At 35.8% G+C, this 16,663-nt stretch overlaps 1 protein-coding gene across 1 annotated transcript in view; it reads right to left on the bottom strand.

Moving 5' to 3' along the window:
• MIB1 (mindbomb E3 ubiquitin protein ligase 1) overlaps positions 1 to 16,663 on the bottom strand; it is a 119,507-nt gene that overhangs the window by 70,636 nt on the left and 32,208 nt on the right. Inside the window, 3 exon segments of the mRNA XM_032602637.1 lie at positions 2,761 to 2,894; positions 4,524 to 4,668; positions 10,621 to 10,807. Coding sequence (XP_032458528.1) covers positions 2,761 to 2,894; positions 4,524 to 4,668; positions 10,621 to 10,807 — 466 coding nt within the window.

The following is a 16,663-nucleotide window of genomic DNA, read 5'->3' on the forward strand; positions in this document are numbered from 1 at the left end:
AATGCCTATTACTAAGTGAAAGAAGCCAAACTGAAAAGGTTACATACTGTATGATTCCAACTATATGACATTCTGGAAAAGGCAAAACTATGAATACAATAAAAAGATCAGTGGTTGCCAGAGATGGGGTGGGGAAAAGAGGTGAATAGGCAGACCACAGAAGATTTTTAGGGCAGTAAAAATACTCTGTATGATATTATAATGATGGATACATATCATTATACCATAGTACAAACCCACAGAAGGTACAACACCAAGAGTGAACTCTAAGGTAAACTATGGACTTTGGGTGATTATGATGTGTCAATATAGGTCATCCTTAGTAAAACAATGTACCATTCTAGCAAGTGATGTTGATAATGGGGGAGGCTATGCATTCGGATAGACTGGGAATACATGGGAAATCTCTGTACCTCTCTCAATTTTAGTTTGTAAAACTGCTCTAAAGATAAAATCTAAAATAAAAAATGATCAAAAATTCCCAAATATGAAAGACATGATTTCCAAAATATAAAGATCAAGCATTAAAAGTAATGGATGAAAACGGATCCACAGCAAAGCACAACATTGTACAAGTTCAGACTGTGGTGACAAAAAGAGATGTTCATGCTTGAAAGAAAAAAAGAAAAAACAGCTCACATGCAGTATCGATCAGGAATCATAATGGCTTAATAAGTCTTCTCAACAGCAATTCTGAATGCTGGAAGAAAATGGGATTATTCTGAAGGAAAATAATATCTAACCTTGAATTCTATTCCCATCTAAAACCTAATAGTAAGGTTAAAAAATATATATATTGAAGGTCTATTTCCCATGCACTCTTTTTCTCAAGAAGCTACTAAAAGCCATACTTCACAAAAGAGGGAATAAACTTTGAAACAGAAGGACAGAAGATACAGAAAACAAAAAATCCAACACAGCAGAGAGGGGAAGGGCACCTCCAGGATGATGTGTGAGAGACATTCCAAATGGGCATCAGGCATAGAGAGCAACCTGGCCAAATGGAAGAGGTCAGCAGGCACTGAGAGAAATCTCTCTCAGAAGATAAAATGAATACATACCTGATGTGCCTGAATTTCTTGACAGATTACACAATTAGAGAGAATTTTGGAGAAGAATTAATTATAACAATATAGATTGCTAATAAGTGAAAACAATTTTAGATTATCTCTTGGGAATAAGAGAGACTGGGAAAAACTACAAGTGAACTCTTTGGAACGAAGGAAATGTTCTACATCTTAATAAGGCTGTGGATTATTTGGGTATATGCATTTGTCAAAATTGATCCATGTATTTCACTGTATGTAAATTACACCTCAGTTTTTTTTTTAAAGAACAATTATGAACACCAAGGAAAACAAAGTTGTGTAAGAAAACACAATCTAGTATCCTCCACAGCTTAGATATGAATGTCATTTGAATAATAACATGTACAATTAATTTTAATCTTAACAAAATTACAATACAATATAATACCACATTAAGAACCTGGAAGAGGTGTGTATGTGTATAGTGGGGATGGGCTGGAGGTGGCAAAAGAAAGCTGAATCCTCGCCTTCACAGAGAGGTATCAAAAGATAACTCCTAAAACATAAAAATCAAGAAATAACAATAGAAATGTTATTGAAAGATGTGGAGGTAAGTATATGAAGAAAATCAGCTGAAAGAGGTGAAAATAGCTGCCTCTGAAGAAAAGTAAAATAAGATTGAGAAAGAGATGCTGTTTTTCATAACAAACCTTGTAGAACTGTTTTTCTCTTGAAATTTTTAGAATGTATGACATTCTAAAAAACAACTAAAATAAATTAGTAATTAAAGGAAAAAATTAAGTACAATAACATGTAAATCTGCTTGACTGAATATAAAAGAAGTCTGACTCTACTTTCCAAACACAAAAAACTTGAATATCTGAAACAAATTATTTGTGACATAGCTCATAACCAATCAAGAAACCACTGTGTCATGCTGCTGCAACTGATCTCTAATAAACCTAAAATGCCACATGAGATCATAGAAATAAGATGTTTACATCTTATAATTACAGATCTGATCTTTGTCAAACTATCCAGCATACTTGCACACAAAAATGTGGCAACAAAAGCCCTCACTACACAGTGACAATGATCCAAACTGACACTCAACCTACAGTCTCTTGGCTGGTACTGACATCATACTGGTGCCACAATAGTAGCAATGACAAAGCCAATGGATGACTAAGCGAGAACCAAAATTTAAATTTTGAGCCCGTTTAAAATATGGCTTTTGTAAATGGTAAAATTACAACATAAACTATTAAGATTCACAAAATGCATGAACCCTAATCCACCTGCATTATAAACTATGAAACAGTCAATTTTCATAAGGAGGGGAGGGAAAAAGTTTAAATTAAATGTTTTGAAAAGAGAGATGGAAAATTGCTTATAAGATTTACTAAAATATATTTTTTAAACATAATAAGATAACATTTACATGAGAAAATTTCACTGAATTTCCCAAAAGGACAATTACTACTTAAAAACCTAAAAGTAAATTTTGTCAATCATAAAATTTAAAAAGTCAGTATTAAGAAAATGTCAATATCTTTTACAAATGCACAATGAAGAAGTGATGCCCAGTGTCCTCTTTAAAATACCTTAGAAAAACAAGCAAGAAGGAACAGATGAAGCACATGTGGCAAAATATAATAACTGTTGAAGTATAAGGTTCGTTATAACTATTCCATTCTTGTGTATGCTTCAAAATAATTTTTAAAATGCTCACATCCACATCTGGTCTTTTTAGCAAATCTTCCACTTTAGCAACATCTCCATTGGCAGCAGCCTTAACTAATTCTTCATTGAGGTCACCAGATTCTTGGGTTTCAAATAATTTCTTCAAGAGTTGGGAGAGTCTTTCTGTAAAGCATCAAATAAAGCTGCTAATATAGGAGGATCTCAAACCTTAACGACTAACAGACAAGCATTACCCATATGCCTATAATATATACTTTTCCTTTTTTATTATTTCTATCATTAATATTATTTTTGTACTATGCTACAGATATTACCCATGCACATTATAATTACTACCATATAAAGCTGCATTAAATTCGAGCCCACAGTTATTCCCAGTTTATTCCAATTCATGTACTTCAAGTTAACATTTCAGAAAAAGAAGAGTTACGTACAAACTATAATTCAAGATTTAGGAGTCATACCAAAGATATTATAAATGAACACACTACAATGGGAGTATCATAATGATACAGATTGTCTTTCAGGTCTTAAGTATATCATATGGACACTCGGAGCTCAATGTTACAGATCTTAGACTAGATCAACAGATCAATGGTTATGATTCAAAAGCAATATAATCTCTATAATGCCTGGGGAAATATTTTAGGAACAAACCAATTTTCAGTTAAAACTGGATCTCTAAGGGTTAATAACATACTTCAAAGGTGCCAATTGATTGGTTTTGACTAAAAGAAGAAAGAACCAGAGATGTGTTTACATAAACCCTTTCAATATGATTTTTTTTTCTAAATAGCATTTATCAGTAGCAAATTTACCCAGTTCTACTCCTTAACTCTTGGATCTACTTACTGGAAAGGAAAGAAGTCACAAAGTGGGGCAGAGGCCCAACGCCTAGTCCACATTACTTGAGAGAAGGATATTAACCATCCTTCACTCTTTCAATTTGTTAAAAGTCAGCCTACTGTGATGCCATCTAACCTCAAGGTAAAAATAACAACACATGATTTAAACTTCAAATACATTAGCAAATTACAGCAGGAAAGACAAGACAGAAGCAAAGAAGTAGAAAGCAGTACAAAATAACACTGGCGGTCACCCAATGTTTTCCTTTACTTTCTTACTGTTCACAGTTATAGTTCTATCTTCTTTTCTGGATGACAACAATACACATACAGTAAGCTGTAATTTGCTGTTGAATGAAGTGAGTGTGTATATAAAGTGGGAGCATAAGAAGGAAAGATTTTGGGCATGAATCTACCCAAGTATCCAGCATACTCACATCTCAACACAGCTTTCTACTCACTGTGGCATGTATATAACTCCTATTAAATGACAAGAGAAAAAGTATAGCTGATATGTAAAAATATCCAGAAAGAAAGCCATCGGCTAGCAATAATATTGGAAATAAAAAAATAAAGTAGTCTAAGAAAGTGATGGTTCTTTAGCAGAAAACATAACTTCCGACTAGGAGTAAGAATGTTGAATTTCAGGTATCTCAGATTTGATGTGGAGAAGCCCTTGATATATCCAAGAAAAAGCACATATTTATGGAACTTTTCCAGGGCATACCTCAACCAGAACAAAGATTGTTCATCATATGAAAAAAGCAGAAAAAAACAGAAAACCTTTAGCGAAAATTTAAAAGGTAGTTAATATTCAAGTGAGGTTATGTGATCTAGGAGAAAATCAAGAACACATATGACATTATCTGTATACAAGAACTGGGGAATTGGGAAAGGTTCTAATGTAAACCTTATTACTTTTAGAGAAACATGAAACAAAACATACCACCAGATGCATTGCTAATGGCTGATCCTGCAGATGCCACCTTGGAAACTGCTGCTGGATTATATGTCCAAGATGTTCCACAGACTTCCACCTTTAAATCACTGTCTGAATAAATCTGTTGTACTCGGCCAACTTTACCTAAAGTCTTAAAAAAAATTAGATTCATGTTTCAAGTCTGAAGTATATACCGTAAAAATCAATCACCAGTTTTTACATATTTAAAGTACTAATTTTACTTCACTCCTAATAAAAAAAACCTTGAAAGGATAATCATATTCAAATGGGTTGTTTATTAGTGACAAACTTTAAAGAGTATCTTTAAAAAATATTTTAATAAAACTACATTTCCACAATAATATAAAACAATCATGACAATCTATTCATAAAAGTTCACAAAATCTTGGTTTCTGATATTCAATCCTTTTTTTTGTTAATTTATTTTGTAAATGTATTTATTGATTGATTGATTGATTGATTGTTGACTACGTTGGGTCTTCACTGCTGCGCACGGGCTTTCTCTAGTTGCGGCAAGCAGGAGCTACTAGAGCACAGACAGGCTCAGTAGTTGTGGCACATGGGCTTAGCTGCTCCACGCGTGTGGGGATCTGTGTCCCCTGCAATTGGCAGGCCGGATTCTTAACCACTGCACCACCAGGGAAGTCCCCAATCCTTTTTAACCTCATAAGATACTTCTTGAGACTTGTAACGCAAGTGGTCCAAAACCATCATCAATCTAGCCTAAAAAAAGAAAATCTGATTTCTAAAAAAAGCAATTTAAACCAAAAAGGGCTCAAAGCTTACATCTATGTTTAAATCCTTTTTGGAATCAAGCCTGATTTCAAAACAGAAGTATGTAGAAGTAACATGCTTATTAAATATATGGAGTAAGAAGAACAATTAGGTACGGAACACACCAGAAGCAGCAGCCCTCACGTGGTAGGTACTGTTCTAAGAGCTTTATACGTATTGACTCACCTAACACATAAAATCCTGAAAGCTATGTAATCTTATTAGCCCCATTTCAACTCAGGTCCAAAACCCATTCTCTTATGCACAACAGAATAGCCAATGACAAACACTAGAAAACTGGTGATAGTGATAATATCTGACTATTTCCTAACACAGAGGAGACTGCCCCTTAAACTTGTTTTCTATTTTGACCTCTCCACAGCATCTGACTCCGACTCTTGAAAATATTCCCTTGATTTCTGGATGACAGCCTAATCTTTCTGCCTGTTCCTTCCCTTTTTCCACTCACTGGCTCCTTTTCCTTCTCAGATTCCTAAGTCTGTTCATTCTCCCAAACTTTATTGCTTGTTTTTTACTCTACTTTCTCGGAAATGTAATCCACTTGACAACTATCGTCTTACTTCCAAAGACTTCAAAATATACTACTCCAGCCCTGTTTACCCCTCTCCTCGCCCCAAAACACACACCAATTTTAACTTCTCATTAGACATTTTCACCTGGGATTTTCCACCATCATCTCAAACTCGTTGAGGCTGCATTCTTTTTTTTTTTCCCTCCTTAACTGTTCTTTACGGAAAAATCTCAAACACACCAAAATAGACAATTGTATATTGATCCTCATGTACCCATCACCAGTTTTAACAATTGTCAGCTCATGGCCAATCTTGTTTTCCCTATCCATTCTCCCCTCCTGTATTATTTTGTCATGTAAACTCTTTTTTTAATATAACTTCAATACTATTATCAACCTATCCCAAATTATCAATAACTATAAATAAAATAAACTACTAGTCAGTGTTCAAATTTCTGATTGCCTCACAATGACAATTTTTTTTAGTTTGTGTAAATCAAGTTCCTAACAAACCTACACATTTTTTTTTCTTTGCAAATTACTTGTTGAAGGAACAGGGTTATTCGTCTTATAAAGATTCATCCAATCTTAATTTTACTAATTGGTGCAGTTTAATAGATTCATCTGTCTTAGTATTTGGTGAGAAAACCTTCAAATTGGCTGCCAGATCGTTTAACATCACCTAGAAATCTTTGATAGCTTCCTTGCTATCGGGTATGAGGCTCATCTTGTTCACTTCCTGCCAAAGAACTAGAATTAGCCATTTCTCCAAAGAGCCCTGATTCTTCACAGAGGGAAAGGCTATTTCGAGACCATAATCTAGGCACTAAGGTTGGTTATTGTTACAGGAATGGTCACTGTTTCCACGCCTTTTCATGGACAGAGCTAGGAAGTGGAGGGGAGTGCAGTGTGTTTTAAAACAAAGATAAAATAAATCGTGAGTTTAAACACTCTCCCAATTCAAATTCCAGACTACAGGGTCTTTACTTAACCTCTTCTATACTACATCTGCGTCTCTTTTTACCTCTCTGATAATTCTGGTCCTCAGGGTCACTGGGAATAACAGAATTAGAATTATCATATAACTGCTCATTTGGAAATCACTTGGAATTTCCTCTCTGTATGATTATGCCAACAGGAAACACACTTAGGTTCATTTGTTTCATTTTATTCTCCACTTTGGGGAGTTTCCTTTTTGAACTTAATTTTGTTTTCTAATTGTATAAAATACATGTGATTTCAAATCAAATCTATAAAATAAGACATATTCAAAGATGTTTCCCTTCTACCTTTGTCCCCCATATCATATTATCTTGCTATACATGAAAACTTTTTTTAAACTTTATGGTTAATCCTTCCATTGTTGCTTTTTTAAATATAAAGTTTATATTAAACTTTATATAGTCCCAATTAATAACTAAAATGCAATCAAACAGCTCATTAAACTCACCATATCCTCTCTGCATTCCCAGCCCATTTTCTGACAGTCATACTTTATCTTGTTAGAGCATATAACCATTATAAACTCTACCGTTCCTTTATAAACTATCATTTAATCTTAGTTCAATAAATAAATATTATTTAATGATCACTACCAGTCCTTCAGTTGACATTTCTTCAGTCATTTTGGTTGTCCTAAAACTAATTCTCTAATAGATTACTCAGAAAAGGCTCATGGGGACTCAATTCTCTGGATTCTTACAGTTCACAGTCTACAGCCTTTACAGTACTTGAAAGTCGGTTTGGTTATATATAAAATCCTTAGCTTACGTTTTCTTTCCTTGAGCACCTTAAATAAATGTTATTTCATTGTTTTCTGGCATAAAACATTGAGATCACATTTTTTTTTCTTAACAACGATCTGATTTTCTTTCCTTTATAAGTAACTTGGTCTTTTTTCCTAGATACCCAAAGGAAATTTTTCTTTTCTTGAAGATTCTATTATTTTACCAGAATATAGCTCTGTGTTTGGTGTTCTGGGTTAGTTTTCCCAGGTATGCAACGTGCCCTTTTAATATTTAATTTCAAATCTTTCAATTTCAGGTAAACTTTCCTGGAATTACAAAATTTTAGCATTTGTTATATTCCATTACTTTGGTTTCTGTTTTTTCCTTTTTGCAAGGATTCCCTAATACACATATATTAGATATTCTATATTTGTCACTTTCTCTCAAATACATTTTATCTTTTTGATTTTAAAATTTTGCTCCTTTTTACCTTCTGTTTCTCTTAAAGGCATTATCTGCTGTATTTATTTGCTCTATGTTGCTTCTAGCTTATTTCATTCTGAAATGAATTTTTAAAAATTCTTTCCTAAGTTCTACCTCATTTCTAATTATGACTTATTTCATCCTTTCATGTCTTTTATCATCTTCTTAATTTTTTTACCTCATTTTGATTATTAGATTTTAGTTTTCTGTGCATATCTTTCTGATGTACTTTCATCTGTCGGTGGAGAAGTTATTCTATTCCTTATTCTCCTTTTTCAATAATAACAGTGCATAGGGATTCGACCATGATCCCTTCCAACTTTTGCCTGGATTGACTCTTTCCTTTGTGCCTACTGTCTCTACCCTACTCAATCTGGCTTCTATTCCCAGCATTTTCTCCTCAATGGAGGGCTCTGCCCTGGAAGGGAGATTTGGCTGGTTGGTTGGAGAGTTTATAGCCCCAGGCTACTCCAGTCCCTTCAGACTTTAGCATGGACTTATTGCTCTCACCCCAAACTGGAGTCTACAAGAGCCCTCCCAGGTTCGGCTGTTGTTATCACATTAATCTACCACACTAACCAATGAATACTCATTAGCTATTCTGGAGTTTCCCCCTTCTCAGGTCCACCTGATGCCCCATTAATTCTCTCTGCTGCCACACAGATGCAGACCCTGTAGCTTGTCAATGGTTTATCTTTACTCGTTCACATTTTAAGATTCAAAAGGACTATTCTATCACCTGGCTTTGTTACAGATGTTTGTAGCTTTTTCGGTTATGCTAACTAATCTAGTTGTTGACTGTTTTTATCATGAGGATTTGAGAGATTCAAATCTACGTCGTCACTACTGGAATCCCAGTACTGCCCTCCAGAAATTACCTAGAGGTTTTGCTTATACAGCAGCTTAATATGGGAGACAGGCTTTGAAGTAATATAGATTTGGGTTCAATTCCAGTTCATTATCTTAGTTCTGATTTCCTCATATTTAAAAATAAGGATGTCATACCACCACCTACTTATAATATTCCTAAGACAAATAAAGTTTGTATGTTTATGTATATATGTGTAAACATATATATAGTATGTGCTGCATATGTATGTATACATCATTCAGCACAGTGCTCAGTATAACTAGGCACTCAAGAGATGGAAGATGCTATAAGGTGTCCACTGTAATAAGGGGAAAAAACAAAAACATCTTGACTATAAAATAATTTTAAATAGTATATATAGCTCCTATAAAATACGTCCAAAAATGACATTTTAAGTAACACCACACTATACTGAGGCCTGAAGTATATTAATACATTTTTTTAACCAACTTTAATACCAAAAGCAAACAAAACAAAGAGGGATTATATAGAACTCAACTTTTTGGAGAAAAATAATGATTCTAAAATATAGTCCTGAAATACAACTATCACTTATTCAATACCTAACTAAAGCAATAAAAAAATGTCAGCATCACGTGCAAACTATGAAATGTCTTTGAATGAAAGCACCACAACAACAGAGATTTTTTTTTTCTGTTGTGTTCACTAGTACATCCCTGAAGGCTAACAGGCACACTGCTTCCGCTAAAACATCTGCTGAAGGACTAAGGCAGGAAGGAGGAATGGACTGATGGAGGGACAGGACATCATGAAGGATAAGAAAGGGGGACTGGACAGGATAGGAAGGGGCAGAGGGCAAATGGGGCAGGAGTTGGGGCTGGACAGGAAGAGAAAAACGTGTTGACCAGGACAGGAGACTGGACAACACACCAGGGTGGGTTGGATGTCATATGAAGGGGGTGGGAGGGGAGGTATACATGGGACAGGAAGGAGGTGCTTAAATGGGATGGGACTTGGGAAGACAGGATTTGGAACAGGATGAGACAGGAGCAGGGAGTGGGCAAAGTGGAGAGCTGAAGAGGAGGATATAGCAAGGTGGAAAGGAATGGGATACAGGGCAAGGCAGTAGGGCAGTTGGCAGGATGGAACAGGTAGTACATAAGGAAAGAGACAGGGAGGAACAGAAGCAAGGAAAAGATGGAGAAGAGAGAAAGATGAATGAAAAGAGGGCAGAACAAATTATTTTGTCACTGCTGAACATTTGATGAAAAATGTATTGAATGACTAATAAAAAATTAAACTGTAGCTCTTTGGGAGCAAAGCTATCTCAGAAGGCACACATTCTGAGCTGCTCTTGCAGTCTTAAGTTTTAGAGAGGCATGGCCCCAAGTGAGGAGAGCAGCAGTGGTCCAGCACTGCTGGTGACTGGATGAGCATGTCGCTCTCATTCTGGGGTGAAGTATCAGGAAGCCCTCTCTGCCGTCACGCCAACATTACATTCCTCCACTAAAAGCTCTATCGAAAAATATTAACTATAGCTCTTCTTGGACCTTCCAGGCTAATCTAACTGAAGTAAGTTAGAAAATAAAGGCATATATATGTTAAGCTGCCAATGAAGATTACAATTCTTAAAGGATTATGCTAATTTACTTTCTAAAATCAAAGTTTAAAAACTTTAAAAACTACATAAACATGGTATATTTCCTAGTCCCAAATTATTTTATATGTACTTACTGGGAGCATAGCTTCAGCCCATTCTCCATGTCCTCTCTGTAGAAGTTTAATTCTTTCCAGGTCATAACAAACTTGTACAAGATCACCCACTTGGAACTGTGAGGGGCCTCCTTCTGCACCCTGAGCAGCAATCCCCACCTTCGGACAATGTTCGCTTTAGTGAGGAACAGCAGGATTGAAGGTCCACCTAAAAAATCAAAGCCAAAATTCAACATGGGTAAGTTTACTTAATTTTAGCACAAATTCTTAGTTAACCATTACAGGGAAAAAAGCTTTATAACTCATCAACAGTGTAAAGCAATCCTTTACAATTACATCCTGAATGATTTGTATTTCTTTTTATGATTTTATTATACAGATTTGGGGAAAAGAGTTATCCATAATCTCACCACCCAAATATGATACACTTCTGTCTAGATTATTCGCACTTGCAGGTCTTATAAAATTGTTATTAAAAAAAGTACACACTCAAAAAAAGTAATACACACCTCGTTAAAAATTAAAACATTTCATAAACATGTAAAGTAAAAGTGAAAGCTCCATTTCACACAAACACACCTGGATCACCATTCCGCACCCCACTAGACACCACAGTTAATACTCCATTGAGTAGCCCTGCAGATCTTCTATTAATATGCAGAGTGATGGTTATAAGAGAGTTGTTTTTTTTTCCATAAATGGGATCATAATATACATATATATATTATTCTGTGACTTCTTTTCTCAGAGGATGCATCTTGGAACATTTATTTTTCAATGCGACAGATATAGATCTATTTATTTTGATTTAATGGCTACAAAGTATTCCATAGCATCGATATACACAAATGTACTTAGCAATTGTCCTACTGACTATCATTTAAAGTAATTCCACATTTTCACTATTATAACGAACAATACTATAAAAAACATCACTGTATGTACAACTTTGTGCACATGGGGGTCAGTATTTCATTAGAGATTCTTAAAGGAGCCACCTAATCAAAGTATATATTTGTTTACAATTCTGATAGAGCCAAACTGCTCTACAAAGAGTACACTGTTTTCCCATACCATTGCAATCTCATGGATAAAAATATTATCTAGTTTTAAATTGCCATGTATGGGTATCTTACATCCTTGTAATCACTGTATCAAAACAAACTTGGACTCGGATTTCTTCCTTCCTATACATAAGCATTTTTCTATGCTGCTACCATCTGCACAACCACCATTTTATTGACTACTTAATATCCCATCGAAAAGTTGTACCACAGTGTATAACACACTTCTCCTAGTCCCATATGGTACTCCAAGGGAAAAAAAGGTTCCCTAGTCAAATAAACTTTTACAATATGGCATATTATACCCTCCTTTCCTTATTATAATGGTCCTTAGCATATAAAAGGCTCTGAGAGGTCACAACACACAAACCTGCTTACTAAATTCCTATAACCATGTAAACTTTCTTTCTAAAACAACCACAAAGAGAAAGAAGTGCCTCTGATCAGTTAAGAATAAACCTCAAATACAAAAAGTTTTCTTTTTAGTCTTATGAGTCCTGGTGCCCTTTATTTACCTCACTCCCAAAGTTCCAAAATCTACCAAACCTGTGTAGTGCCCGAACAGTAGTATTTACTCAAGTTGTTCCTTCTACCTACAGCGCTTCCTTGCCCAGGTGAAAACCAAATCTTTCAACCTTACTTAATGTAATATGCTCGCTTAAGTTTTCTCGGATTTGCCCAGCTGAAATGACCACTCTTCTTATGTACCTTCAGAATAGCCTGAATACTCACCTATCATAACTACTTAAAACATTTTAATACAGCTATTTCTGACTTTGTCTATCCAAATTAATAGAGAAACTCCTTCAAAGCAGAGGACCATGTCTTGTTTGTCTTTGTAATTCTAACACTAATCACAGGGCCTAATACAGGATAAGTATTTAATAAGTTGGTGTTGAGTAAAGAATAAAAAAAGATTATTTTCTAGAAGTCAAATGTCATGTTACTAATAACACTACTGCCTCAAGAAAGAATTTTGACCGAGGAAGAATTCTGCAAGTAATAATCCTAATCTGTGTTAACCTAACATTTCCAAATAACAAACAAGATACTATTTAAGACAAAATATGCTAGTACATGCTACTCTGAACTTAAATTGTGTTGATTTTTTCCTTCTTTTTTATTAAGAGCTTTATTGAGATGTAGCTCACATATCATAGAATTCACTCATTTAAAGCATGTAATTCGGAGGTTTTAGTATATTCAGTTGTATAAACCAACCACCACTACCCAATTTCATTTTCATTACCACAAAAAGATAGCCCCTTAACGATTAGCAGTCATTCTGAATTCACCCCTCTCTCCCCAGCCCCTAACAACCAGTAATATACTTTCTGTTTCTATGGATTTTCTTATTATGGACATTCTGTATAAATAAAATCAGATAATATGTGACCTTTTGTGACTGGCTTCTTTCACTCAACATAATGTTTTCAAGATTTATCTGTGTTGCAGCATATGTCAGTACTCCATCCCTTTTTATGGCCAAATATAATATTCCATTGGATGGATATATCACATTTTATCCATTCATCAGTTGATAGACATTTGGGTTATTTCCACATTTTGGCTGTTATGAATAATACTTCTACAAACATACATGTACAGATTTTCGTATGGGCACATGGTTTAATTCTCTTGGGTACGAACCTGGAAGTAGACATGCTGGGTCATACAGTAACTCTATACATAGCATTTTGAGGAAATACTGAACTGTTTTCCAAAGCATCTAGACCACTTCTCGTACTTACCATCAATGTATGAAAGTTTGGTTCTAATTTCTCTATACCCTCAGCAAGACTTGTAATTATCCTACCTTCTTATTCTAGTCATTCTAGCATGTGAACTGGCATCTCATCATGGTTTTGAATTGCATTTCCCTAATAACTAATAATGTCCTGCATCTCTTCAAGGGTGATATAAAATGAATTGTGCCCCTCCAAATTTCATATGTTAAAGCTCTCTATCTCTTAATGTAACTGTATTCGGAGACTGGGCCTTTAGAGACATAAGTAGGTTAAATGATGTCATAAAGGTAGGGTGCCATGTGAGAAGGCAATCCTCTACAAGCCAGGAAGAGGTCTCACCAGAAACCAACCCTGATGGCACCTTGTTCTTGGACTTCCAGCCTCCAGAACTGTAAAAAAATAAACCTCTGTTGTTTAAGCCACCCAGTCTGTGGGATTTTGTTAAGGCAGCCCTAGCAGACTAATGCAATGAGTTTATTGGCCATCTCTATATCTTCTGTGGAAAACTGTCTGTTCAAATCCTTTGCCCATTTTTCAATTAGGTTATTTATCTTTTATTGTTGAATTTTAAGAGTCCTTTATACTATATTCTAGATATAAGTCCCTAATCAGACATATGATTTGCAAATATCTTCTCCCATTCCATGGGTTGTCTCTTGACTTTCTTGATAGTTTCCTTTGAAACACAAAAGTTTTAATTTTGATGAAGTCTATTCACTCTTTCTTTGGTTGCTTCTACTTTGGAGGCCATATCTAAGAAACCACTGTCTAATTCAAGGTCACGAAGATTTATGCCTATGTTTTAAGACTTCTATAGTTTTAGCTCTTGCATTTAGATCTGTGATACATTTTTTTTTTTTTTTTTTTTTTTGGCGGTACGTGGGCCTCTCACTGTTGTGGCCTCTCCCGTTGCAGAGCACAGGCTCCGGACGTGCAGGCTCCAGACGCGCAGGCTCAGCGGCCATGGCTCACGGGCCCAGCCACTCCGCGGCATGTGGGATCTTCCCGGACTGGGGCACGAACCCGTGTCCCCTGCATCAGCAGGCAGACTCTCAACCACTGCGCACCAGGGAAGCCCTGTGATCCATTTTAACTTAATATTTGTACATGGTGTGTAGCAGGGGTCCAATTTCATTCTTTTGCATGTCAATATCCAATTGACTCAGCATCATTTGTTTTGTTTTGTAATTGTAGCTTTATTTTTTAGATTGTTGTATACTTGACATATAACATTAAATTAATTAACATTAAATTAGATGTACACCACAATGACTGAATATCTGTAAATACTGTCGGCACCGTTTGTTGAAAAGACTGTTCTTTCCCCATTGAACTGTGCTGAACCCCTGTCAAAAATCAACTGACTTTAAATGCAAGGGCTTATTTCTGGACTCAGTTCTACTCCATCAATCTACATGCTTATTTTTATAATAGACTGTCTTGATTACTGTAGCCTTGTGGTAAATTTTCAAATTGGGAAGTGTGAGTCCTCCAACTTTGTTCTTCATTTTTTAAACTGTTTTGGCTATTCTGGGTCCCTTGAGTTTCCATATGAATTTAAGGTTTAGTTTGCCAATTTCTGTATAAAAAAAAAAAGGGCAAGGATTTTGATAGGGATTGCACTGAATCTGTTGATTAGTTTGAGGAATACTGTCATATGTTAAATGTTGAATTATTCCCCCCAAAAGATATGCTGAAATGCTAATCCCCAACACCTCTGAATGTGAGCATATTTAGAAACAAGGTGTTTGCAGATGTAATCAAGTTAAAATGAGGTCATATCAGATTAGGATGGGCCCTAAATCCAATGACTGGTGTCCTTATAAGGTCACGTAAAATCATCTTTTGATCACTGCCTATGTAAAAGACTCTAGAAGTGCCATGAGCTCAATTAACTTTCTTCTACGCCTCCTTAGGGTTATTTCCTTATGGATGGCTAAGGTACAAATGTTGGCCTGACGAAACTAAAATAGCGGGCTGGAGGACTGTTGATGTGGCTCTCGGTATTAAATATCTCCCTACAACTGTCTGAACTTGACTAATCAGAGACTGACTTGAATGAATCTGAAAATAAACTATGTACCCAGAAGAAAAAAAAGGTCATGTGACAACAGAGAGGCACAGAGACTCACAGGGGACAAGACCATGTGAAGACAGAGGCAGAGAAATGAGTGACGCATCGACAAGCCAAGGAAAGCCAAGGACTGCCAACAACCACCAGAAGCCAGGAGAGAGGCATAGAAGAGATTCTCCCTCAGATATCCAGAAGAAAACAGTCTTGCCAACATCTTCACTTTGGACTTCTAGCCTCCAGAATTTGAAAGAATAAGTTTCTGTTGTAAAGCTGCTGTTTGTGGTAATTTGTTATGGCAACCCTAGGAAACTAATACACCATCTAAACAACATTAAATCTTCTGATCCATAAACATGAAACGTCTTTCCATTTAGGTCATCTTTAATTTCCTTCAACAATGTTATATAGTTTTTGGTATACAAATCTTGTACTTATTGGGCTAAATTTATTCTTAAGTATTTTATTCTTTGTGATGCTATTGAAAATGGAATTGTTTTTTTAATTTCATTTTCAGATTGTTCATTGCTAGTATACAGAAATACAACTGATTTTTCTTTTTCTTTTTTTTTTTCCTGGTACACGGGCCTCTCACTGTTGTGGCCTCTCCCGCTGCAGAGCACAGGCTCCAGACGTGCAGGCTCAGCGGCCATGGCTCACGTGCCCAGCCGCTCCGCGGCACGTGGGATCTTCCCAGACTGGGGCACGAACCCATGTCCCCTGCACTGGCAGGCAGACTCTCAACCACTGCACCACCAGGGGAGCCCTGATTTTTCTATATTGATCTTGTATCCTGTGACTATGCTGAATTCATTTATTAGTTCTAATAGTTTTTTTTGTGGATTCTTTAGATTTTTCTATACACAAGATCGTGTCACCTGTGAACAGAGAGGGTTTAACTTCTTCCTTTCTCTTATTTCTTTTTCTTGCTTAATTGCCCCAGCTAGACCCTCTAGGACAATATGGAATAGAAGTGAGGAGAGCAGACATTCTTGTTTTGTTCCTGATCTTAAAGGAGAAAGCATTCAGTCTTTCCCACTGAGTACGCTGTTAGCTGTGGGTTTTTCATCCATGTCCTTTATCAAGCTGAAGAAGTTCCCTTCTGTTCCTAGTTTATTTAGTATTTTTATCATGAAGGATGTTGGATTTTGGCAAATGCTTTTTGTGTATCTCTTGATATT

The sequence above is a fragment of the Phocoena sinus genome, chromosome 14 (genome assembly GCF_008692025.1).
Source record: "Phocoena sinus isolate mPhoSin1 chromosome 14, mPhoSin1.pri, whole genome shotgun sequence".
Lineage (NCBI taxonomy): Eukaryota > Metazoa > Chordata > Mammalia > Artiodactyla > Phocoenidae > Phocoena > Phocoena sinus.